General features: G+C 34.9%; 1 protein-coding gene across 2 annotated transcripts in view; it reads left to right on the forward strand.

Annotated features, from left to right (window-relative positions):
• SPOCK1 (SPARC (osteonectin), cwcv and kazal like domains proteoglycan 1) overlaps positions 1 to 25,725 on the forward strand; it is a 616,330-nt gene that overhangs the window by 347,293 nt on the left and 243,312 nt on the right. For both annotated transcript variants that reach the window (XM_031953010.1, XM_031953011.1), the window contains exon 4: positions 19,756 to 19,870. In XM_031953010.1, coding sequence (XP_031808870.1) covers positions 19,756 to 19,870 — 115 coding nt within the window. The remainder of the gene's footprint in view (positions 1 to 19,755; positions 19,871 to 25,725) is intronic.

Here is a 25,725-nt window from a genome sequence, read left to right on the forward strand (position 1 = left end):
TTTGCATGAATGTTTATTAGGGAGATTGGCGTATAATTTTCTTTCTCTGTTTTCATTCTACCTGGTTTAGATATAAGTACCATGTGTGAGTCATAAAAGGAATTTGGTAGGATTCCTTCAATCCCTAATTTTTCAAATAGTTTATATTGTATTGGAGTTAATTGTTCTTTAAATGTTTGGGACACTTCACATGCAAATCCATCTGATCCTAGGGATTTTTTCTTAAGCAGTTGATTAATAGTTTGTTCTATTTCTTTTTCTAAAATGGTACTATTTAACCAATTTACTTCTTCCTCTGTTAATCTGGGCAACCTATATTCATCCATTTCATTTAAGTTATCGAGTTTATTGGCATAAAGTTGGGTAAAGTAACTCCTAATTATTGCTCTAATTTCCTCTTCATTAGTGGAAAGTTCTCCCTTTTTATTTTTGACTAACAATTTGTTTTTTCTCTTTCCTTTTTCTCATCAAATTTACCAAGGATTTATCTATTTTTTAGTTTTTTCATAGATCCAACTCTTAGTATTATTTATTAATTCAATATTTATTTTACTTTCATTTTATTAATCTCTTCTTTTATTTTTATAATTTCAAGTTTAGTGTTTGATTGGGGGTTTTTAATTTGCTCCTTTTCTAGCCTTTTTAGTTCCAAGGCTAATTCATTGATTTTCTCTTTCTCTATTTTATACAAGTGGGCCTCTAGAGATATAAAATTTCCCAGTTTTACTGCTTTGGCTGTATCCCACACATTTTGGTATGTCACCTCATTATTATCATTCTGTTGAGTAAAATTATTAATTGTGTCTTTTATTTGATGTCTCACCCAATCATACTTTAGGATGAGATTATTTAGTTTCCAATTTCTTTTTGGTCTATTTTCCCCCTAGTTTTTTATTGAATGTAATTTTTATTGCATTATGATTTGAAAAGGATGCAGTTACTCTTTCAGGCTTTTTGCATTTGAATTTGAGATCTTTATGTCCTAATATGTGATCAGTTTTTGTATAGGTTCCATGAACTTCTAAGAAGAAATTGTACTCCTGTCTATATTTAATTTTCTCCAAAGTTCTATTATACCTAACTTTTCTAGCATTCTATTTACCTCTTTAAAGTCTTTCTTATTTTTTTTTTTGTTGTTTGATTTACCTAGTTCTGAGAGTGCAAGGTTGAGATCTCCCACTATTATAATTTTGCTGTCTATTTCTTCTTGCAGCTCTCTTAACTTCTCCTTTAGGAATTTAGATGTTATACCACTTGGTGCATATATGGTTAGCATTGATATTGCTTCATTATCTATGCTACCCTTTAGCATCTCTTTTAATTAGATCAGTTTTTGCTTTTGCTTGATCTGAGATCAGGATGGCTACCCCTGCTTTTTTTTTTTTTTTTTTTTTTTTTTTTTTTTTTTTTTTTTTTTTTTTTTTTTTTTTTTTTTTACTTCATCTGAAGCATAGTAGATTCTGCTCCAGTGTTTTACTTGTATATTGTATGTATCTCTCTGCTTCAAGTGTGTTTCCTATAAATAACATATTGTAAGATTCAAGCTTTTAATCCAGTCTGCTATCCATTATGCTTTATGGAGGGGTTTACACTATTAACATTTATGGTTAAAATTACTAATTCTGTATTTCCCGCCATCTTATTAACCCCAGATTATGTTTTTCTCTTTTCTTTCCCCCTTACCCCTCTCCATAGTATTAAACTTGTGAGCACCACTTGCCTCATGCAGTCCTCCTTCTTTAGCATCCCTCCCCTTTAGAATTCCTCCCCTTTTCTTAAACTTTACACTTACAATTTTTGTATTCCCTTCTATTTAGCCTACTCCTTCCCTTTTCTCTTTTCCTCTCCCACTTTTCAATAAGGTGGGAGAAGTTTCTCTGTAAACCAAATATGTCTAATATTTTCTCTTTTAGCCAGTTCTGATGAGAGTAAAATTCACACTATATTTATCCCCCTCCCTTCTTTACCTCAGATATAATAGGTTTAAATCCCTTGGCTCTTTGTGATATGTAGTATCTCCACTTTTCCCTTTTTCTGATATAATTTCCTTCCTACCTTTAGATCCTTTTTTAATATAATATCAGTAAAACCAAATTATACATGTACTGTTTATATATCCTCATAACAGAAATACAGTTCTCAAGAGTTCATTTTACCTTTTTATGCTTCTCTTGAGTTTTATATTTGGAGGTCAAACTTTTTGTTTAGCTCTGTTTTTTTTTTCATCAGAAATAAATGGAATTCACCTATTTCATTGAATGTCCAACTTCTTTCCTGGAGAACAATGCTGAGCTTGGGTGGGTAAGTTATTCTTGGCTGTATACCAAGTTCCTTTGCCTTTTGGAATATCAGATTCTAGGCTCTTCGTCATTTGTTTTGGACACTGCTAGATCCTGAGTCATCCTTATTGTGGCTCCTCTGTATTTGAATTGCTTTTTTTTCCTGGTTGTTTGTAGTTTTTTTTCCCCTTGGTCTGATAGTTCTGGAATTTAGCCACAATATTTCTTGGAATTTTGATTTTGGGATCTCTTTTAGTAGGTGATCAATTAGTTTTTTCAATGTCTATTTAGGCTCTTTGATTTCCTGAAAAATAGTGTCCAGGCTCTTTTTTTTATTATGATTTTCAGGGAGTCCAATAATCCTTAGATTATCTCTCCTAGAACTATTTTCCAGGTCTGTTGTTTTCCCAAGTAGGTATTTAACATTTTTTTCCTATTTTTTTAATTTTATGGTTTTGCTTGACTGATTATCGGTGTCTCCTCAAGTCATTCATTTCTATTTGTTCAATTCTGGTTTTTAATGAATTATTTTCTTCATTTACTTTTTTATTTTCTTCTTGTAATTGTCCAATTGACTTTTTAAATGAATTGTTTTGTTCTATGGAATTTTTTTTTCCAATTTGCAAATTTTATTTTTTAAGGAGTTATTTTCTTTTTCTCATTCACTAATTCTGATTTTCAGGGAGTTGATTTTCTTCCCACTCTGTCTTTTAATGAGTTGCATGTCTTATCCAGACCCTCTTGCAAAGCTTTCCTTTCCTTTCCCCATTTTCTTCTAGCTCTCTTTTAAGAGCCTTTATAATTTCTTCTATGAGAGCTTTATGTTGTGGAAATCAGATCATATGTACCTTTGGGTTTTCATCTAGAGACAAACTGTTTTAGTCTCCTTTGGGTTTGAAATCTGCTTTTGGTGTAGAAGCTATCTATAGTTAGAGCCTGTTTTGCCTTTTTATTCATTTTAACAAACAAACAAAAAAGCTGCAATCTACTTTGGGGTCAATTTGAGGTTACCAAGTTTCCTCAACAGAAAACAGGAAGTAGCAGTGAAGCAGCAGTGGGACAGCAATGGCTGTATTGACATCAGCCTGTGTACTGGAATTAGCATCTGTACTTGCTGAGATCATGCTGAGTCCCTCCCAATGCTGGGATTGTGTGGTCAGGTCCCAAGAGACTAGTGTTTGGGGGTTATAATGTTTACCCTTTGTGTTTATTTATTCCCTGCTGATCTACTGCCTAGCTGCCAGGGCAGAGTAGCCAACATTGTGCTAAAATTCTCCTCCAAAGATTTTCAGCAGGTGATGACCACATCCCGCATCCCTGCAGTCTGCTGAGTGTGAGCTATTTTCCGTGCTCTCACTGCCTATCTGCCTGAATTTGTTCTTGGCCTAGCCCCGTTCCTTCCCTATGAGTAAGCAAAAGCAGACATTTTCTGGTAAATTTTGAGATTAATTTCTATTGGTAATGTACTCCCAATATTTGTGGGTTTAGACAGTCAAGCACTAATTCCAAGGCTGAATTTTTTAAAAAGTAGTTTAAGGGTAAAAGAAAGCTCAAAAAGATGCTTGTGTCCTCTCCACCATCTTGGCTCCACCACCTAGTGATTAATTTTCAATGTGCTACTGGGAATGTCACCTTTTCTACCCTCTCACCTCCAGCCTCAGTTTCACTGTTGGTAAATGAAGGAGTAGACTGGATGATCTCTAAGCTCACTTTCTGATATATTATGGTTCTATGATGATGACTATATAGAACAGGGGTTGGGATTTCTTTAGAAAGTGGATATATTAGTGATAACCCTGAATTGGCTGAAGAGCTCTGAGCTGAGTACAAGCCTCCCTGCCAGCCTGGCAATTAGGCTGAGAGCATTACCAGGGAAATTCCATCTGTTTGCTCAATATCAAGTGAACACATATGACTACTGCCCATAGGGATATAAATCTCCTCCACTCTCAGCATACAGTTCATAGCATGTAACCATTCACTAGAAACATAGCTTTATTATATTCCCTCATACCTTCAGATTCATAAAATGGATAAGTCAGTATAACATTGTACGGAATTAGAATGAGCTTGGTATAAATAATAAGAACTTGTTTCTTTCCCCTCTGTTTCTGCTCTTCCATCATAGCTTGCCCATGAATGTTAGAATTCTGTATTCACATCATTCTCAAGAAGGACTTGAAATTTAAGGAAATTGCTTTGCTTCTTTGGGAATCTGTATTGTGTATGAGTATGAGTGAATGCTTATCTGTGTGAATATATGTTTATGTGCATTGTGTTTGCATGTGCATCCATGTACATGCATGTGTGCTATATATTAATTTTAAAATGCGCTAATTTAATTTAAAATATTAGTAGTTCAGTTCTGCTTAATATTCAAACGTGATTTGCCCCAGACTTTGTTCCTGTGGCACTTAGGTTGGTCTTTAAGGTTAGGCACACATTCAGAAATTATAAGGAAGTCTGTATGGTGACCTAGAAAGACCTCTAACTGGGAATCAGATGAAAATTGCCATCATGGTTCTGATATTAACTGGTTGGATGACTTTGAGCCTTCTCTTTCTGGGTCTCACTTTCTTCATTTGTGAATTAAGAGGTTTTATAACAATGATCTCTAAGGGCCTGTACAAATGATTTTTATGCTTCAATGAATTATCAATAAAAAGGAAAACTGAGGGGCCATTGGTGCATTCCTCTGATTTTGATCAAGGTTCCATTGAAACCATTCCTTTCCTTTTCTAGGAACCAGTAAGTTCCCTTTGTAATCATCCTCACTAAAATTGTCCTCAATTAATAATATTATGTCAGCGTCTTGTCTTGAGCTTTGTTTTAAAAGAATATGTATATACAATCTCTGTTTTGGCCTCTTAGTTGTAAACATCCTTTCCCTTTCTTTTATGTTGCTTCATTCATCCATTCTAATTCAAATTCATAATTTAAATATATTTTATAATTAAATTAGTAAATGCATAGTAAAATATGCATTACTCATATATAACATAAGCATATAATTCTTCTCAATCCTAGGTTTATTTCTCCAAAATCAGACCCTGTTTTTGGTTGGAGTCCTGGGAGATCTTTAGTCCCTCAGACAAACCATAGGAATAGGAGCTGACACCCAAATTCAGCATATAACTAAAACTTTTGTCTTATGAAACAAAAATGGGATTCAGGTAACTTACAACAGGGTTAGAGAGTGGAAACTGTGCTGATATTTATGAACAGACACACAGGATCTTCTGATGATTATTTCATGGTCTAGGAAGCCTGAATTTAGGATCATACTCAGACCCCTGAATCTCTTTCAATTGTGTCACTGCTCAGATGTCCCAGAATCTAACACATGTTGATCCCAACTGTCTTTATATCTCTTCAGGTTTTTGTCTTTCACCTTCAGATTACTTAATCATGGACATGCTCCATTCATCACAGTTACCAAGCAATTCTATCATTTATGTCCAGTTCCAAGCTGAGTCAATATCATCAATTTTTTCTCCTTTATTAGTCACATTTCCTCTGTTGAGATATAAGAGAGATAATCCATTCCACTTTGAGAAAGAGCTTTTAGTAAGGTTTTCTTTACATGAAACTTTACATTTGCTTTGTTACAATTCATTGCTCCTTGTTTTCTGGATGAAAGAAGTTCAAGTGGACAGACATTGTTGTATTAGAACCTTAAGAATCTTTATTTGAAATGGGTCAATCCTGACTGTTTATTACCATAGAAATATGTGGCATAATAATATAAAACCTACTAGAAGCTTCAAGGTAGGCAAGGAGGCAGCAGATTTATTTATTCATGAAAATAAGATTTTTTTTTTCGGTGTGGGCTTTTTTTCTTACTGTACCTCTAAAAGCTTAGCTTTGTTTTCCTATTCCCCATTCTTTTTCTGTCTTTCCCCCTTTATTCCTCCCTCTGAACTCCCAAATGAGCAGAGCTTTGGAGTGAAGAATGAATTGGTGAAACACTTTGCCACTGTGCCAAATTCTACTGAGAGTGATACAAAAGACGTTTCCTTACTAATTTCTACAGGAACTGTACCTGGGAACCTGGAGGCCACTGAGTACTTGGACAGTATTGATTGATGATGGCAGGTTTTCTCTTTGTCCAGGATGCTACTGGCAGAATATGAGAAGAAAATAGAAGTTAGTGGCATTCTCAGTATGGCAGGAGCTGATAAATGAAATACAAAGTATGAAATACTGAAAATTAATGAAAGATACAACTATATGGAATTTAGCCACAAGTGGGGTTATCTCCAGCACCCAGCATTTCTTCCTCTCATCCCCCTTCTCTGTGCCAGACCAATTTCACAGCTTATTGTTAAAGGACTTCTCTCCAAATGCTCCCTTCATTATTCAGATTTCTTATCATTTTTTTCTTGGAAAATAGTGCAGCTCAGCTCTTGACAATATAGTTAATCAGGATGGCCTTCTGCAGTATTCCTACGAGCAGAAAAAAAAGTTGCTGGAAGCACTGAATTGAAATGAAAATAGATTTGTTTTCCTATACTTCTCATTTCTTTACAAACCCTGATGTCACTTTTTTTCTTTTCCCCAAACAAAATGAGCTAAGGTAATTAAATAAATGCTGACAGTTTGATTTGTTACTGTTTTGTTGTACTGCGAAGTTCATTTACTCAAAATAATTCCCATGCATGTTTGAAGTATCCAGGCTTTGGTAATTAATTTTTTAGCTGCCTTTATTTCTCTATGCATATCTCTTAATAATTATGTGCAGAGAGAGTTAATATCTGAGAAGCTGGTTGTTTAAGGTGTTGATATTATTTTTTTGGAAATTCTTTCAAGAAATTGGGGATGGACAAATTAGAATACTTGAACAAGAAAAGCTTATGTTGATAGGAACATAGATTCAGAGTTGCAAGAGACTTCAAAGGTCATCCACTCCTAACCTCCTTGAGAAAAGTGAGACCCAAAAAATAAACCCATGGCTTGTGCTTTACTCATGGTCATACAGATAATAAGTGACAGGATGAATATTCAAACTCAGGTACTATGACTCCTATTTCAGAGCACCATAGTGCTCCTATTTTCTTTGCTTCTATTCCATGAATTAGGAGTATTGAGGCAAGATTGATGCCAAAGTTCTCATGATCGGTCTAATTAGTTGAAACAAGTATTTTTGGTTTTGCTAAGTCTTGCCTTTTAAGTCACATTAAGTGAGAACTGGAAAGGAAGACAGAGGCCCCAGTTACCCAAGTCTTTATTAAGCTCTGTCCTAGAAAAATTTTCAATGCCTATAATAATATGACCTAATTTAGAACAAAAATCCTGGAAGCAAGATACCCAATTGAATTTTCAGTGTTTTTCCTATTGCAATCATGACCGTGCACATTACAAAGATACTATTTGTGCCACCATTTCACCAACTCTAATCCTTTTTCCCCCAATGGTCTCTTAAGAATGGATATGAATGGGTACAAACTTCCATTGATAAACATAGGGCTTCTCTGGACCTATGTGAATATTTAGCTAATGCTAGTGTGTATGGCCAGGTGTGCTACAAGTAGCAGTCAAGAACTTGTCAATTTTCAGAAAGCCTAGAAGCTCCTAAGTGTTACAGCTTAAGGAAATGTAATGTAAAACAGAGTATCAGAAGGATAATTCACTCAATTAATAACTATTAATTGACTGTGACTGTGCCAGGAACTGTGTTGGATGCTAGAAATATAATCCCTACTCACAAAGGGAGAAAAACTATAGGATGATAGCTTGAAAGGATAATAAGGTCTAGTTATGAATTTTTTTGTATGGAGTAGACTTGAGCATATTTGAAGGCAGTGGGAAACAATAATTAAGAGGGAGAGATTGAAGAAGGTGTGATATGTGTGTGTTTGTGTGTGTGTGTGTGTTTGTGTGTGTGTGTATGAAAGAGAAAGAAACATAGAAGCAGAGAGAGAGTGACAGAAACAGAGATAGATAGAGAGAGAGACAGAAAAACGTTGGAGAGACAAAGAGAGAAGGGAGAGACAGAGAGGGAGAAGAAAGGGAAAGAGAGAGAGAAGGAAGGAAGGAAAGAGAGAGAGAGAGGTGAGGAAGAGGTGACTGAGGATACAATCTGCTAAATAATATAGGTGGGGTTAGGAATAAAATACACATGTAGAAGAATTGGCCTTGGCAAGAAGGGGAACTTCTTTCTAAGTGAGGAAAAGAAGGACAGAGTGGAGATATTGTCAAGGAGTTTTGAGATGAAGATAATAGTAGAATAGGAAGCTCTTTCACTCTCTCTGTTCTCCCCTCTCTGTTGAAATAAAAGACAAAATTCTTCTTTGGGAGAGATGGGGAAGGAGGCTTCAATAAGTAAGAAAAGGTTTGGAATACCATTTATGAAGAGTAAGTTAAGGAATTCAATGAGAAGAATAAAAGGATGGCCTTAATGCAGTAAAGGTTCAACAGAGTTTGGATAACATAACTTGCGAATGTATGCAGTTAGCAGTTATTAGATTTATTTCAAATTTATTCAACAGCTTCTGAGTAGGAGAGAAAGAGGCATAAGCGGGAAATAATCTAGGTTTTGGTGAGAGAAGATCAGCCCATCAGACAAAGGATTCAAAGAAAAGAGGATAGTATAGAATTAAAATGGCAAACTACTAGGTTGATGTTAGAGAGGGAACAGAGTGAAGTCAGAGCAAGGGTAATAGCCTGATAAAGTACAGAAAGTTTCTGGGAATGGAGGGAACTGGTAAAGAAAGGGGAAAGGCAGAAAAACAGGAGCTTATGGTCAGAGAACTGTCAGATTTTTCTAATTAGGGGAATAGATGCTTATGGGTAATGTGAGGAGTAATGGTGATGATACAATATATAAATGAGAAAGAATGAAGGAGTAGGTCGTGGAAGTTAAGGAAGTTGAGGAAATGGGAGTTTAAGGAATTTGAAGAAGCATTAAATTAGTAATAAAATCCCTTAAATGTTATCATTGAAGAAGGTATACTAGGGGCCTTAGAAAGAGAATGACTTAAAGATGATGGGATATTACAAATGCCATAATTTTGATTGGAAGGAATTCTATAATTGTGTTGCCTTTAAAAGCAACACGATTACTAATAAGAGACCAACTGTTCCTCTTAGACCCAATGTGATGGGTAACATGAAAAAGTACAGAAAATTATGGGTAGTGAGGCAGTCTGGAACTTGAACCATCTCAGGTTTTCCATCTCCTATTATTGGAAATCTAGAAGTTCATTTAGTCTTCAGAGCTACCTGCTAGGGAACCTTTAAAAACATAATGTATTTATAGGACAGTAACCAGTGTTCAAATTAATTCCTTTCCTTATCACATCTCAATAAGGCAAACAAGAACAAGCATATTTGAGCCCATGTAAGTTTTCTTATTTTCTTTCTCAATGTCAACAAATACATATTATACTGTTACTTAATCTGGGACAGTATGGCTTTCTTTCAAATACTATATTTTTTCTGATAAAAAAATCTATTTTGATATCCTTGTAGCATGAAGAATCAATCCTAATTCTTCTGTTCATTTTGCCTGGCTTATTAGATGTTTTTTACTTTTTTTGCTATCAACTTGCCTGCTCTGGAGGATGAGATAAGACAGTTACTATTGGTGCTTCATTTTTTTGTATCCAATAAACAATCATTCAACTCAGCAAACTTTATTTCAGACTTATTCTGAGCTCAAAAATAACCACTACTCTTCTCAGTGATGAATCTCAAGAATCAGAAATGCCCATACTTTGGAATCATTCTTTTTTCAAACTGGTCTTTGAAGACAACTTAGTATTTGTTGAATCTTTTAAAATGACTTTAGAAGCAAAATGAATTTTCTAATTCTACATGTATATAATTATAAATTTCTTCGAGATTTCTAGTCTCTGTTACTCCAAGCTTATGTGTGGTACTTAATCTCTGGAACCTATAGATATGGAAAATCCATTTTTCTGTACAATTCCTATAACCCCTAACAAGTGCTGCTTTATTCAGTAACTATGGGTATGGATCAACAAAGCTTAGTCCTCTAAACTTTTGATTAATTGCTTCTTAAGTGATAGTAGTGGTTTATTGAAGTAAGAAATATGACAGCTGGGGTGAGAATGGGAGGGGAAGTAGTTGTAGTATCAATGATAACTTGTAATTGTTCATTTGAATGGAATACTACTATGGTATAAGAAATTAATATTAGCTTAATGGTCTTAGAAAAACATGGAAAAACTTGCATTAAATAATGAAGAGTAAAATGATCACAACCAAGAGAACACTGTATACATTAATCACAATATTATTTTAAGAATGACTTTAAGGGGGCAGTTAGGTGGTGCAGTAGATAGAGCACCAGTCCTGAAGTCAGTAGAATCTGACTTTAAATCTGGTCTCAGATACTTAACACTTCCTAGCTGTGTGACCCTGGGTTAGCCCCAGTTGCCTCCGAAAAAAGAAAAAAAAAGAAAAGAATGACATTAAGGAAATGTTATTTTTACTATTATAAATATACAACTTATCTATAAGAGGCATATGAAGAAAGAGTATTTGCCAGAGAAAAAGTTGTTAATAGAAGTATGGTATAGAATATGTTCTTATACATTATGTATATGTATATATGCATATCTATTTGTGTCTAATGCTGACTATCCCTAGAATGGGGATGATTAAAGGAAGAATAAAAGGGAAAAAAATGTATGTAACATTGTTGTATATTTAAAAGAAATTGTAAGTTACACATGGTAGATTTGCAGTTTCATATGCAATTATCTTTTTATTGTACTATATTATGGAAATACTTGTTTTATTCCATAAATTAAAAGTAATATAAAATTTTAAAACCCATTATGTCTTGATGTTTGTAAATTTTGCCTTTGTAATGAAACTCTGGCCCCTTTACAATGCTCCTCCAATGATGTCTTTCCATATGGAGAACCTGAGAAGGCTAATTTTGGGGAAATCATGATACTGAGAAAGTGAAGTGCCTGTGAGAAGCTGGGGCATGCATGGATGTTTTATAACTGATTATCCTCAGATGACCACAAGTAAAGAAAAGGCTCTTTGGTTGTAGAAGCATTTGAAAAGGATAATATCTTCAATTCTGGCCTCTTTTGCTCCATTTTCTTTTGACTCACAGGTGAGAAACCATGTAAACCTTAAGAACTTCAAAAGGTCAGGAGAGCAAGCCATAAGAAAAAAAAAAGCTTAAATCAAAGTTTTGATTTTGAAGTGATCTGCAGAATGCTTGCCCACCAACAGACAATCAGGCATGAACTTATTGGGCCATTCCCATATAGGAGCTGAACTAAGTTCCTAACCTAATTCATCAAAGACCAAAATACTGAAAAGATAGTGAAAGACGATAGTGGTGGTCGTAAGATGTTCTTACATTGGTTTTTGCTTTGAAGTGAATATCTCCTTCCATAAACTGATGCTAAGTGGTTAAGTAGAGTTATTGTACTAGTCACAATCTTTTAATCATGTAAGGAATAGAGTCACTGGAGTTTCAAATCACAGCAGTTGAGAAAAAGGAGACTCCCCCAAACCTTTATATACCTTCGAACTCTGAAAGGAAGATGAATCTAGATTGAGTGAGCCAGAGTGCACTCATTCACTTGATTTTGGAAAAGTACATGAGAAAGCAGATTGGAAAAAAAAATCCGAGTTGGCAAGGCTATGAGTCCCATGATTAACAATTTAAAATGCCAGCTTGTACTTAGAGGACCCTTAATAATCTCATGTAGTTTTTATTCACTATTCATTTTCATAAATCTGAATTAGACCCACAAAGGACTAAGTAGCTTAAGGAAAAGCTCGGCTTTCAGAAAACTAGAATGGTCAAGAGGAAAACAATTCTTATTTGGTACCTGCTTACTGGTACCAGAGATTCTTGCCCAGACAAAAACGAAATGGAATCTCAGCTTGAATAGACCTTAGAGGATAGCCCTGGTTTTAAAGTATGAATCCATTTGGATTGGGAAAGCCTTCTGGAGATCCATATTTGTCTTGCTGACTTGAGGAAGGAACACAACAATCCTGGCAGCAGTAGAAGCCTATACGGTCCCTGTAGTGAAGCCTTTAAATTTTCAAAGGCAGATCTCTGCCAGAAAAGATGCACTTTTGGGGGGCTTTTAGACCTCAGAGGATGATGTGAAAATTCTCAGGTTGCATCAATTCTCCTATTTGCAGCAAATGTTACTTCAAAAGGTGTTAGGTCACTAAGGGTTTCTTTCAGGGAAAGGAATGAGTTCAACTGATCCCCTTAGACCAAAGATCCTCCTGAAGAAATGCACCTTAGTTTATGTTTATAACTGCTGCATGTATAAAAGCTTCATGAGAAATTTAGGGTCACCATCTAAAGGCAATGGTTTTTAGATTCTAGCATCTCAGGAGTGAAACCCCCTCAGATGCTCTTAAAATACTGGAAGGATATTTTTGAGTGATATAAACAGGGAGAGAAAGGAACCTGTGCTATTTCTTAAAAGCAGCTTAATTCTTGAGTGTGTTCAGGATATTGATTTATTCAAGCAATTTACTTCCTCCTCTGTTAGTTTGGGAAGTCTATATTTTTGGAGGTAGTCATCCATTTCACTTAGGTTATCAAATTTATTGGCATAAAGTTGAGCAAAATAACTCCTTATTATTTCTCTAATTTCCTCTTCATTGGTGGAAAGTTCTCCCTTTTCATTTTTAAGACTACTAATTTCATTTTCCTCTCCCCTTTTCTAATCAGATTTCCAAGGCATCTATTTTATTGGCTTTTCATAGAACCAATCTTAGTTTTATTAATTAGCTCAATAGTATTTTTACTTAATATTTTTAATTTCTCCTTTTAATTTTAGAATTTCCAATTTAGTATTTGATTGGGGGTTTTTAATTTGGTCTTTTTTTAGTTTTTTTAGTTGCAAAACAATTCATTAATCTTTTCTTTCTCTGTTTTATTCAAGTAAGCCTCTAAGGATATAAAATTCCCTCTTATTACCCTTTGGCTGCATCCCAAAATTTAGGTATGATGTCCATCTTGTCATTATCTTGGGTGAAAATTAATTGTATCTATAATTTCTTTCTTCCCCAATCATTCTTTAAGATAAGTTGTTTGTTTAATTACTTTTTTGGTCTATTTCCCCTAACTTTATTTGAATTATTTTTTTTCATCTGATCGAAAAAAGCATTTACTATTTCTCTTTCTTGCATTTAATTTAAAGGTCTTTCTAATATTGGTCAATCTTTGAATAGGTTCCATGAACTGCTGAGAAAAAGTATATTCCTTTCTATCTCCATTCAATTTTCTCAAAGATCAACATACCTAATTTTTCTAATATTCTATTTACTTCTTTAATTTCTTTCTTTTTGTTTTGTGGTTTGATTTGTCTAATTCTGAGAGTGCAAGGTTAGATCTCCTACTATTACAGTTTTTGTCTATTTCTTCTTGCAACTCTTAACTTCTCTTTGGGAAGTTGGTCCTCCACTTGGTGCATATTTTTAATATTGATATTGCTTCTTGTTTATCCCCTTTTGGGATTGTTTCCTTCCTTATCTCTTTTAATTAGATCAATTTTACTTTTCTTGATCTGAGATAAGGATGGCTACCCTCTTTTGACTTCCCTAAGCATAATAGATTTTCTCCACCTTTTACCTTTACTCTATATGTATCTCCCTGCTTTAAATGTGTTTCTTTAAACAACATATTGTAGGGTTCTGACTTTTGATCCAGTCTGCTTCTGCCTCCTCTTTTAGGGGTTCATCCCATTCACATTTACGGTTAAATTACTAAATCTGTTTTCCTGTCCTAATAACCCAGATTGTGCACTTATTCCCTCCCCCAACCCTCTTTCCCCCTTTTAAACATGTACCCCTCTTGTTCCCACGATGCTTACCCTCTTTATAATCCCTCCCTCCCCCCCTTTGAGTCTTTCCCCCTTCCTTCCCTTATTACTCTTTTCTTTTCCTTTCCTCTCCCCGTTTTTTAATGAGGCAAAAATTTTTCTCTAAAACAAATGTCAATTATTTTTTCTTTGAGCCAACTCTGATGAGAATAAATTCACACAATGTTCCTCCCCTCTCTAAATTCCTCAGATATGATAAATTTCCTTTGCCTCTTTGTGGGATGGGTTTCCCTCTTTTTATCCCTCCTTCCCACCTTATTCTGCCTTTCCCTTTTCCATATCTACTTCCCTTTTTTTTTTATATCAGTCTCTTAACATGTATTCTTTTTTTTATCCACAACGAAATACAATTCTCAAAGTTCTTTTTACCTTTTCCATCTCTTGAGTTCTTAGGAGAATCAATTTTTTGTTTCTTCTGTTTTTCTTCAGAAACAAATGGAATTCATTTTTTCATTAAATGTCCATCTTCTTCCCTGGAAGAAAATTCAACTTAGCTGGGTAGTTTATTCTTGGCTGCATCCCAAGTTCTTGGCCTTTCGGAATATCAGCTTCCAGGCCCTTCTTTCCTTTAATGTAGAGGCAGCCAGATCTTGGGTGATCCTTTTTACCTCGTATTTAAATGGTTTTTCTTTTCGCTTGTAAAATTTTTCCTTAATCGTAGTTCTGAAATTTTACAATATTCCTTGGGGTTTTATTTTGGGTTTCTTTCAGGTGTTCGATGAATTCTTTCAATTCCTATTTTACCTTTGATTCTATTACATCTGGGCAGTTCTCTTTGATGATTTCTTGTAAAATAGTATCTATCTTTTTCATCAAGTTTTCTAAAGTCCAATAATCCTCAGATTATCTCTCCAGTCATTTTCAGTCTTCGTTTTGAAGTGATAATTCATGTTTTTCAGTTTGTCATTTTTGTTTTTTTGTGATTCTTGCCCTCAATGAATCATTGTTTCTATTTTTCAGTTCTAATTTTTAAAATTATTTTCTTCATTAGTTTTTACTTCTTTCTGTTTTGTCAATTGATTTTTTAAATGTATTTTTGGTCTGTGGAATTTTTCCATTTCACTAATTTTTTTAGTAATTTTTTCTTTTTCAATTCACAGATCCTACTTTTTGAGGTTCTTTGTCTTTTCCAATTCCCAAAATCCTACTTTCTAGTGAATTCTTTATTTTCCAATTCACAATTCACTTTCCTAGATTTTTTTTTTCCAATTCCCAATTTTGTTTCCTGCACTTCCTGGGAATTTTTCTTTTCAATTCGTATTTCGGAATTTTTTGCTCTCTTTGGGCTTTCTTTCCTTTCCCCATTTATCTTCTTTCTTTTGAGACTTTTTAATGGTTCTTCTTGGGAGCATCCGAAAGGAGGACGTCTGATGCATTTTGCTGGGGGTCTCTTAAGGTTTGTGACCTGCTCTTTTTTTCAAAACTGTAGATTTTCTTTTCATCTTTTTATTCATGTTTTTAAAGCCTTTGGGGTTTGTCTCCCTAGGCAAGGGGTTCCAGCTTCCTCTGCAGAGCTGGGAGAGATGAAACCGATTTCTGCCTCCGAGGTATGGGAGTGCTCTGGTGGAGTCTTCCCTTCCCCAACAGGAAGTGGATTCAGCAGGCGAGCTATGGAGGGTGCCTATTGGGTTTGGGTTAGCTGCCCTCGGCTAGAGATAAGGGGAAGTGTCACTGCCCCAGGCCGGCCTCTTTGGGACTTGAATTTGGCAGCTGACAGCAGAGCGCCCCCGCAAACTCCCCATGTCTCTGCCTGATGCAAATCGGCCCCTGGAAATGCTCTATGGCCCAACCGAGGCTCCCCACTGCGCAGATTGGAGGTGGGGGCTGAGTCCTCCTCGTGATCCAAACCCCAAGGAAAAGCCCCTTTGCTGGTTGGGGCTGCTTTGGCGAGATCCTTTCACTTTCGGTTTGAGGCCTCCTCAGAACCTAATTTCTCTCCCAGTCTCGCTGATTCCCCCTGCCCCGGAAAACCTTTTTTTAGGAGCTGCAGATTTCTTGGCCGGTGGTTGTTCTACTTCTTATCTTTACAATTGTAGCAGTCAAGACTATTTTTGAGGCTCATTAATATTGATAGGGGTAAAGGAAAGCAGAAAGTTGTGTGTGTCTTCTCCGCCATCTTGGCTCCGCCCCCCGCATTTGGGGATTGTTAAATAAATTTTTTGATATCAGAAACTTCTCAGCTCATTCTCTGTGTCAAAGTAGCAATAGGTTTAGATCTACAAACCTTTACTTTCCATCTCTGCACTTGACTACTACTCTAATCCAGATACTGTATTACAGCAATAGCCTCTTAATTAGTCTCTGCCTCCAGTATTTCCCCTCTATATATATCTTTTCTTTATGTCACTGCCAATTTGTCATTCCTTTTGTTCCTCCCTTTATTGTGTTATTTTTTTCTGGTTATATATGTATATTAACTTTTTTCTCCTTCTTTACTTTTTCTTTTTCTGAGGCAATTGGGGTTAAGTGACTTGCCAAGACTCACAGCTACAAAGTATTAATTGTATGATATCGGATTAGAACTCAGGTTCTCTTGACTTCAGGGCCAGTGCTGTATCCACTGTGCCATCTAGCTGTCCCATGTTATATTAACTTGTTAAATATATATTACTTTTATGAATCTTGTTGAAAGATAAAAAATCAATACAAAAGGGAAAAAAAAAACTGTGGGAGGGGAAAAAAAAAACAAAAAAGAATCGAACATAGCATGTGTTGATTTACGTTCAATCTTTATAGTTCTCTTTCTTGATGCAGATGATATTTTCTAATCAAAATTTACTGGGATTGCCTTGGATCACTGAAGCACTGAGAAGAACCAAGTCTTTCATAGTTGATCATCACATAATCTTGTTACTGTGTATAACATATTCCCAGTTTTGCTTTTTTCACTCAGCATCAGCTTCCAGTCTTTTCTAACAATCAGATTGTTCATCATTTTTTCTAGAACAATAATATACCATTACCTTCATATAACACAACTTATTCAGACATTCCGAGATTGATAGATATCAACTTGTCATTCCTAATGTACAGATAGGACCATATCATTTCCCTGCTCTATAAACACCATCAGCTTTCTACTTTCTCTAGTACCAAATACTAAATGCTCTATTTGATATTTAAAGCTCTTTACAACCTGACTTCAATACACCTTTTTAGTAACGCCCTCCTCCTTCTTATTTTCTACTATCTAGGCAAATTGACCTTCTTGCTCTTCTTCTTTCCACTCCATTTCCTATATATCTGCATCTTCATATAGTTTGATCCCATGCCTAGATTATATTTCCTCCTTACCTCTATCTTCCACATCTTCCCCCTTCTCTACCCCACCCCACCGTACCCACTGCAATCTCTATAATCCAATAACTGTTCTCTTTGATATTCCTAGAAAAAAATATTTCAGTTGTCATCTTCATGAATTTTCACTGGTTGTTTGCCTGCCCTGAAATCTCCTTCTTAAATCTGCTTCCTTCCTTTTTTTGGCCTCTTTCAAATTTCAGTTAAAATTTCACTTTCTACCACAAGCCTTTCCTTATCCCACTTGAAGTCTTCTTTTTGAGGTTATCTTCCATCTATTCAATGTGGACCTCGTTTGTATATAACTGTTTTCATGATGTCTCCTTAATTTTATTGTGAGTTCTTATGAGATTAGTGACTATTTTTTTCTTTTTCTTTGTATTCCTAGTGATTACTTCAGTGCTTGGCACAGAGAAGATTCTCAATGCTTCTTGACTAATTGTCTTTGACCTATTTTTCCTTCTCCATACTTTACATTTAAGTATATCTCTTTATGTAGTTTATTGCTTATTAGATTGTAGACTCTATAAGGGTAGGGATTTTGTATTATCTAAACTTTAGGTCTTAGTGAAATAGTCACTTAAGAAATGGTTGCTGAATTGAATGGGGGAGACAGTCTAAATCAGGAAAATCAGGCCAAATGGGGATCGAAAAAAAACTCCTTTATTAGATTTTAATGCTTTAGTAGATTCACTTAAACTAAGTGAATTTAAGCTTTAAGGAACCTTGCATCAAATTCTTACCTCCATCAGAGACATACTGTATAAATTTGAGCAGTTATATCTTGCCCTTTCCCCATCTGTAAAATCAGGTATTTGGATTATATTTATTATGCCCTTTGGAATTCTGACATATAATTCTACGTAACAAAAACTATGTTTCTATAGGAATGAAGCTTTTAAAAATTAGAGCAAATTTCATTTATTTATTTTTAATAGCCTTTTATTTACAGGTTATATGTATGGGTGACTTTACAGCATTGATATTTGCCAAACCTCTTGTTCCAATTTTCCCCCTCCTTCACCCCACCCCCTCCCCAGATGGCAGGATGACCAATAGATGTTAAATATATTAAAATATAAATTAGATACACAATAAGTATACATGACCAAACCATTATTTTGCTGTACAAAAAGAATCGGACTCTGAAATACTGTACAATTAGCCTATGAAGGAAATCAAAAATGCAGGTGGGCAAAAATATAGGGATTGGGAATTCAATGTAATAGTCATCTCCCAGAGTTCTTTCGCTGGGCATAGCTGGTTCAGTTCATTACTGCTCCATTGGAACTGATTTGGTTCATCTCATTGCTGAGGATGGTCAGGTCCATCAGAATTGGTCATCATATACTATTGTTGTTGAAGTATATAATGATCTCCTGACCCTGCTTGTTTCACTCAGCATCAGTTCGTGTAAGTCTCTCCAGGCCTTTCTGAAATCATCCTGTTGATCATTTCTTACCGAACAATAATATTCCATAATATTCATATACCACAATTTATTCAGCCATTCTCCAATTGATGGGCAGCTACTCAGTTTCCAGTTTCTGGCCACTACAAAGAGGGCTGCCACAAACATTCATGCACATACAGGTCCCTTTTCCTTCTTTATGATCTCTTTGGGATATAAGCCCAGTAGTAACACTGCTGGATCAAAGGGCATGTACAGTTTGATAACTTTTTGAGCATAGTTCCAAATTTCTCTCCAGAATGGTTGGATCTATTCACAATTCCACCAACAATGTATTAGTGTTCCTGTTTTCCTACATCCCCTCCAACATTCTGCATTATCTTTCTCTGTCATTCTAGCCAGTCTGACAGGTATGTAGTTGTATCTCAGAGTTGTCTTAATTTGTATTTCTCTGATTAATAATGACTTGGAGCATCTTTTCATATGGCTAGAAATAGTTTCAATTTCTTCATCTGAGAATTGTCTGTTCATATCCTTTGACCAGCAAATTTTATTTTTAAAGTGGAACATCTCCAAGGTTATAGGAAGAAAAAGGTAAGTTCTGACCCTTTGAATGACAGATTTCAAAGATTTTATTTAAAAATTAACTTCTAAGATGAAGTTCAAAATTCCTACAGCATAAAGGAGTCCCCTTTTTGATTTTAATATAAAAATTCTGTGATATATATATATATATATATATATATATATACATATAATTCTCTGTGGTTTTAGTTTTCATTCTAATACCCACTGCTCTATAAAAACATCTCTAAAACATGGCTGGTTTTATTTACCACCAGTAGATCCTATAGTTTATTTGTGCAGAAATAAAAATTCAATTTCCCTTAAGATCCTAACACTGTTTTCATTTTCTCTCCAACAGCTCTAGACCCATCCAAAGATCCTTGCTTGAATATGAAGTGCAGTCCATATAAAGTGTGTGTAACTCATGACTACCGGGCAGCTGTGTGTGTGAGCCGTAAGCAGCTGATGCAAAGGTAAGAAGGCCTGACTTGGATGACAAGACTTTGTAAATAGATATTTTATTGTCCTCGCAGATTCAACACCCACCTTAGGGAAAAAAAAGGCTTTTGAGAATTTTGACCTGCTAATTTTTGTTACTTGGCATAACTTTGGTTGTATGTATTATATTGTGGAAGAAAATTAGGAATAATGATCCAAGCTGAAATTCACACAATGCTTTATAATTATAACCCTAGCTATGTGATCTTGAACAGGTCACTTGAGCTTTTCTGTTCCACAATTTCCTCATTTATAAAACTATATTATTATAAAACTATCGAATTTGATCTCTAAATCATTTCTTTGATATATATTATCATGGTTTTTCTATAAACCCTTCAAAGAGGTTCCATTCAACAGATTGGAAGCCTTCTGCTATGTGTTTTATTATTTCTGAGATCCCGCAATGTGTGTTAAACACATTCTCATTTGAATCTGACTTAGTAATGATTATTCTGTTCCCTTATTTTTGAATTTTCCACTGCTTCTCTTATTTGCTATCATTATCATGACCTAGAAATAACTAGAAATAAATCTTAAAAGATTATCAGAACTGGAAGGAATTTAAAAATCTTTTAGTCTGACATTTTTCAAATAAGGAAACTGAGAATCTTAGCCACTTAAAAAGTGGCTCAATGACAAATCATTAGGGACATAACTTGAATTGGAGTCACTCAGTCAGTCAAGGTCACCTCACTCCCATTTCAGTAGGAGTTTCACTATATGATGCTTCTTATGGTTGTCTTTTTGGCCTATGCTCAAAGTTAAAGTTTCGACAGAGGTGGGGGGAGAAGGCATGGTACAATAGAAAGGCTGTTAAGCCTTGTTGATATTGGAGTCACAGTACCTGAGGTCTCTTTGACATTGCCTAATAGAAGTCATTTAGTTTCCTAATCTATAAAATGAAGGGTTTGAATTAGGTAATCACTAAGTTCCCTTTTATAACTGTGATTCCATGTCAGACTCCTAAAAACCTGATCAGTTCAAGTCCTTTGCCTCTACCCAGTCCTCATCCACCAACATTCCTTACCATCAACCTCTAAGAGTTCTTCAGTTTTATTTAGAGATGCTTCCACTGATGTGGTTAGTCACATGCAGTGATTCCTCCTATATCAAGTCCCAGAGTAGCAGTTGTGGCTTCCTATGGTATATTCTATAATTGCAGCTTACTCTCATTGACTGTATAAGACATTCTGTTTTAAAATGTTTCTCAGAAACAGCCTCCATTTTCTGGTTTCTGTTGGCTGAGGATATACTACTCATCATTGCTATTGCTACTCAGACATCTTCAGGAATACTGTCTCAGTCTCTATGACAGCAGAAGTTAAAAACTTTGATCAATTCTCCTGATTCACATCCTCTCTCCTCTCTTTCTATTATATCAGGTGCTCAAATGAAGCATTTTTTCTGCGATAGTTCAAGTCATAAGCCAAGCACATTCTTTTGTCAAAAACTGTCTTGATGACATTCACAACACGTCCTTAGAAATGTACAGATATCTTTCACATTCTAGGCAAAATGACTGCTCACTTTCTACTTCTAGATAGGTGATTATCTAAAGGAAAGTTAGGGAAAGGAGAGAAAAAGTAAGGAGATGGTGACACTCAGAGTCAGACTTTGAAGGACTGTTTTAAAACAGAGCTGAGTTGTGAAGAAAAGCATCAAGCAGTCACCATCAAACATACTAGTCAGAAAATGGGAAATCAGCTCTTTAAAGGTCTCAATGTGACAATCATTTATTCCAAGTACTATGCTATACCCTGAAGATACAAAGACAAAAACAAAGCAACCCCTACTTTGTGTTTTGTTTAGATAAATGATGCATAAACCAGTAAATAAATAGAAAAAATAGATAAAATGAACATAAAATAATTTTGGGGGAAAATGAGAACACTAATGACTGTAGGAATCAAGAAAAGACTTGTATAAGAGGTGTTACTTGAGTAGAGTCCAGAATGAAGCTAGATATTATATGAGCCACAGGTAAGTAGGGAGAATATTTCAGGCATGGAAAATATGATAAAATATCATGTGAAGTGAATAGGTCAATTTGCTTGGGATAAAGAGTATCATGGAAAAATGTAAAATGACCTAAAATGATAAGATGGAACTAGCCTTAAATATTGGACAGAGAAGTTTGTATTTTCTCCTAGGGTAACTAGGAAGACAATGAGGTTTCTTGAGCAAGAAAGAGCATAATGAGACCTGTACTTTAGGAATATTAATTTGTATTGTAGAGTATTGTGATATGGGAGCCACCTACCAGTGGCTGCTGGAGGTCTAACTCAGACATGTAGAGTGGATCTCTTTATGTGAAAGGATGATGATGATACAAGGATACTGAGAGACAGTTGCATTCTCTGACTTCTCTCCTCTTCCCTCTTGCCTCCAATTTATTTCATTCCCAATTCACAAGGAATGTCTGCGAAAGGCTGCGTTGCAACTCCTTCAAGTGTTATGATTCACAGCTTTGGAGGGTCTCAGAGAATTGACCTGCCCCTTCACTTAGGCATGGTTCTTAACAATAGAGGAAAGAGATTTGAAGCAAGGAGACAATTTAGGAGACATTAGGTGATAGATAAATAGATAGAAAGATATATAGAGAGAAACATATATGTCTAAGATATATCTATGATATAGTAATGGAGATCTGAATGAAGGTGATGCTTGAATGAGTAGAAAGACAGGTAGATGGGAGGAATATTGTTTAGGTAGAAGTGATAAGACTGGGCAACTTATTGGCTTTATGGAGTAAACTCTTTATAAAGAGTTGAAAATGATCAAGGTTGTGAACCTGGATGACTGGAAAACTATGATCCTTAGGTATCCTTAATATAACTAGGGAAGTAAGAAGAGGTAGGAGTTTCAGGAAAAAAGATTTTAGACATGTTGATTTTAATATGCCTTTTGTATATACATATACATATACATGTCTAGCTGGCAGTTTGATATGAAAAAACTATATTTCAGGACTAGATATATAAATCAGGACATCATTTTCATAGAGGTAAGTGCTTGAAAATATTGACAATGATACATATTCACCAACAGTAAACCAATCTTTTAATGTGAAAGTTATAGTAATCTTGTAGCAATTCAGGAAATACAAGGAAGATAAAATAGCTTCCTGGGAGAAAGAAGCATGTAGGGTACTGCCTTGCTGCTGGTGGTCTACTCTCAGGATATAGTATGAGCCCTGTGATTCAGGTTGTGTTACCAGTAAGATAAAAGGAAATAAAATTATGGCATCATGGGAAGAACTTTATTAGTTACCCTTGCCACAATGATCAACTAGCTTGACACTTTTATCTGTGAAGGCAGAAAGGTATGGAGTAGGATATTGTTGTGTTGAGTTACCAAGATGAGTAATAAACTTCTATCTTTCTAGTATATTCTTTTTACTTCTGTTTTATTACACTCAACAAGCAGTTATTAAGGATGTATTGAGTTTTAAGTCTTATGCTGTATATAAGGAGAAAAAAAAGATTCATCTTCCAGAATTCTTTTTGGCAAGTTGATAAGAAACTGATTAGAGACAATAATATTATAAAACAGAATGTAATAAGTTTCAGAAGAGGTAGGAGGAAGGGAACAAAAGCTTCGCTGTTCTGGGATGGAAAGAATGAATGAAGTGAAAGTGTGGGGAAAGATTCTACATGGAGGGAGTGATAAGAACAAAAGTATAGAAGTTAGCACAAGGGTTCTTTAGGTGATAATATACAGTATAGTGTGTTTTAGCTAGAGGACACATGAAAAGGAATAATCATTTGTATCATCATCATTTTTATCTTTTCTTCTTTATCTTGTTCTCATTCTTCTCCTCCTTCTCCTCCTCCTCCTTCTTTTCCTCCTCCTTCTTCTCTTCTTCTTCTTCTTCTTCTTCTTCTTCTTCTTCTTCTTCTTCTTCTTCTTCTTCCCCTTTGTCTCCTTCTCCTTCTTCCTCTTCTCCTCCTCCTCCTTCTTCTTCCCCTTCTTCTTCTTCTCTTCTTACTCCTTTTCCAACATCACCAACACCACTATCATCACCATCATCATTGCTAGAAGACTCTGAAACTGAAAGGTGAAATGTCTTACTCAGAGAGTCACACAGATATAAAGTACCTGCACCTTTCTTACTTCAAGTTGGAGGGGATGTAGGAAAACTGGATTTCTAATACATTGTTGCTGGAGTTTTGAACTGATCCACCCATTCTGGAGAGCAATTTGGAACTATGCCCTAAAGGGCTATAAAACTGTGCATGTCCTTTGATTCAGCAATACTACTGCTAGGCCTAGATCCCAAATATATTTTTAAAAAAGGGAAAAGAACTATTTGTACAAAAAACATTTATAATAGCTCTTAATTTTGGTGGTTAAGAATTGGAAGTCAAATGTATGCCCATCAATTCAGGAATGACTAAATAAGTTATGATATATAATTATAATGAAATATTATTGTGCTAGAAGAAATGAGAAGTAGTCCCCAATTGATAAATGGTCAAATGATATGAATAGATAAATTTCAGATGAGGAAATTAAAACCATCTATAGTTATATGAAAAAAAGCTCTAATTCACTATTGATTAGAGACATGCAAATTAAAACAACTCTGACATACCACCTCACACCTCTCAGATTGGCTAAGATGACAGAAAAAGATAATATATGTTGAAGGCAAGGTGGGAAAATTGGGACACTAATGCATTGTTAGTGGAGTTGTGAAATGATTCAACCATTCTCGAGAGCAATTTGGAACTATGTCCAAAGGGCTATAAAACTGTGCATACCCTTTTGCCCATCAGTACCATTACTGGCTTTGTATCCCCAAGGAAATCATAAAGGAGGGGAAAGGACTCACAAATGCAAAAATTTTTGTAGCAGCTCTTTTGTGATAGCAAAGAATTAGAAAATAAGTAGATGGAAAATGGTTGAACAAGTTGCAGTATATGAAGATAATGGAATATTATTGTTCTATTAAAAATGATGAACAAGCTAATTTTAGAAATGCCTGGAATAATTTACATGAACTGATGGTGAGTAAAACAAGCAGAACTAGAAATATTGTATACAATAACAGCAAGACTGTGTGATGATCAAGAATTAAAGACTTGGTTCTTCTAAGTGGCTCAGTGATACAAAACAATTCTAATAGATTTTGAACAGAAAATGCCATATGTATCCAGAAAAAAAAAAAAAAAAAACTAAGGAGACTAAATGTAAATTAACACATCCTATGTTCATATCTTTTTTTTTCTGTTTTTTAGTTTTCTGTTTCCCAGTGGTTTTCCCCTGTTGCTCTGATTTTTCTCTCCCAACATGATTAAGAAAGTAATATATATTAAAAAAGAAATGAGAAATAGTATGATTTCAGAAAAAATTTAGAAAGAGTTACATGAACTGATGCAAAATGAACAGAACCAGAATAACATCGTACAGAGGAACAATAATATTGTTTGATGAAGAACTGTGACTGACTTAGCAAATATTCAAGTCAATTCCATATTATCTGTCTCCAGAGAAATAACTGATATTAATTTAATGCAGAAAAAGACACACTATTTTCACTTTCTTTTATTCATTTTTTGTTCATCTTCTTGTACAAAATGACTAATAAGGAAATATTTTACATTATAGCATAATTACCTATATCTGATTGCTTATCAACCCAGAGACAAGGTAAAGAGAGAGAGAGAAAGAGAGAGAGAGAGATAAAATTTGGAACTCAAAACTTTTAAGTAAAAAAGTTTTAAAAAGAAAAAAAAATAGAAATGAGATATGAAGTCTTGTATAATCTTGTATAATAACATCAATTAACAATTACACAGATTTAATGTTTAAAAACTATTTCATA

The sequence above is a fragment of the Sarcophilus harrisii genome, chromosome 2 (genome assembly GCF_902635505.1).
Source record: "Sarcophilus harrisii chromosome 2, mSarHar1.11, whole genome shotgun sequence".
NCBI lineage: Eukaryota > Metazoa > Chordata > Mammalia > Dasyuromorphia > Dasyuridae > Sarcophilus > Sarcophilus harrisii.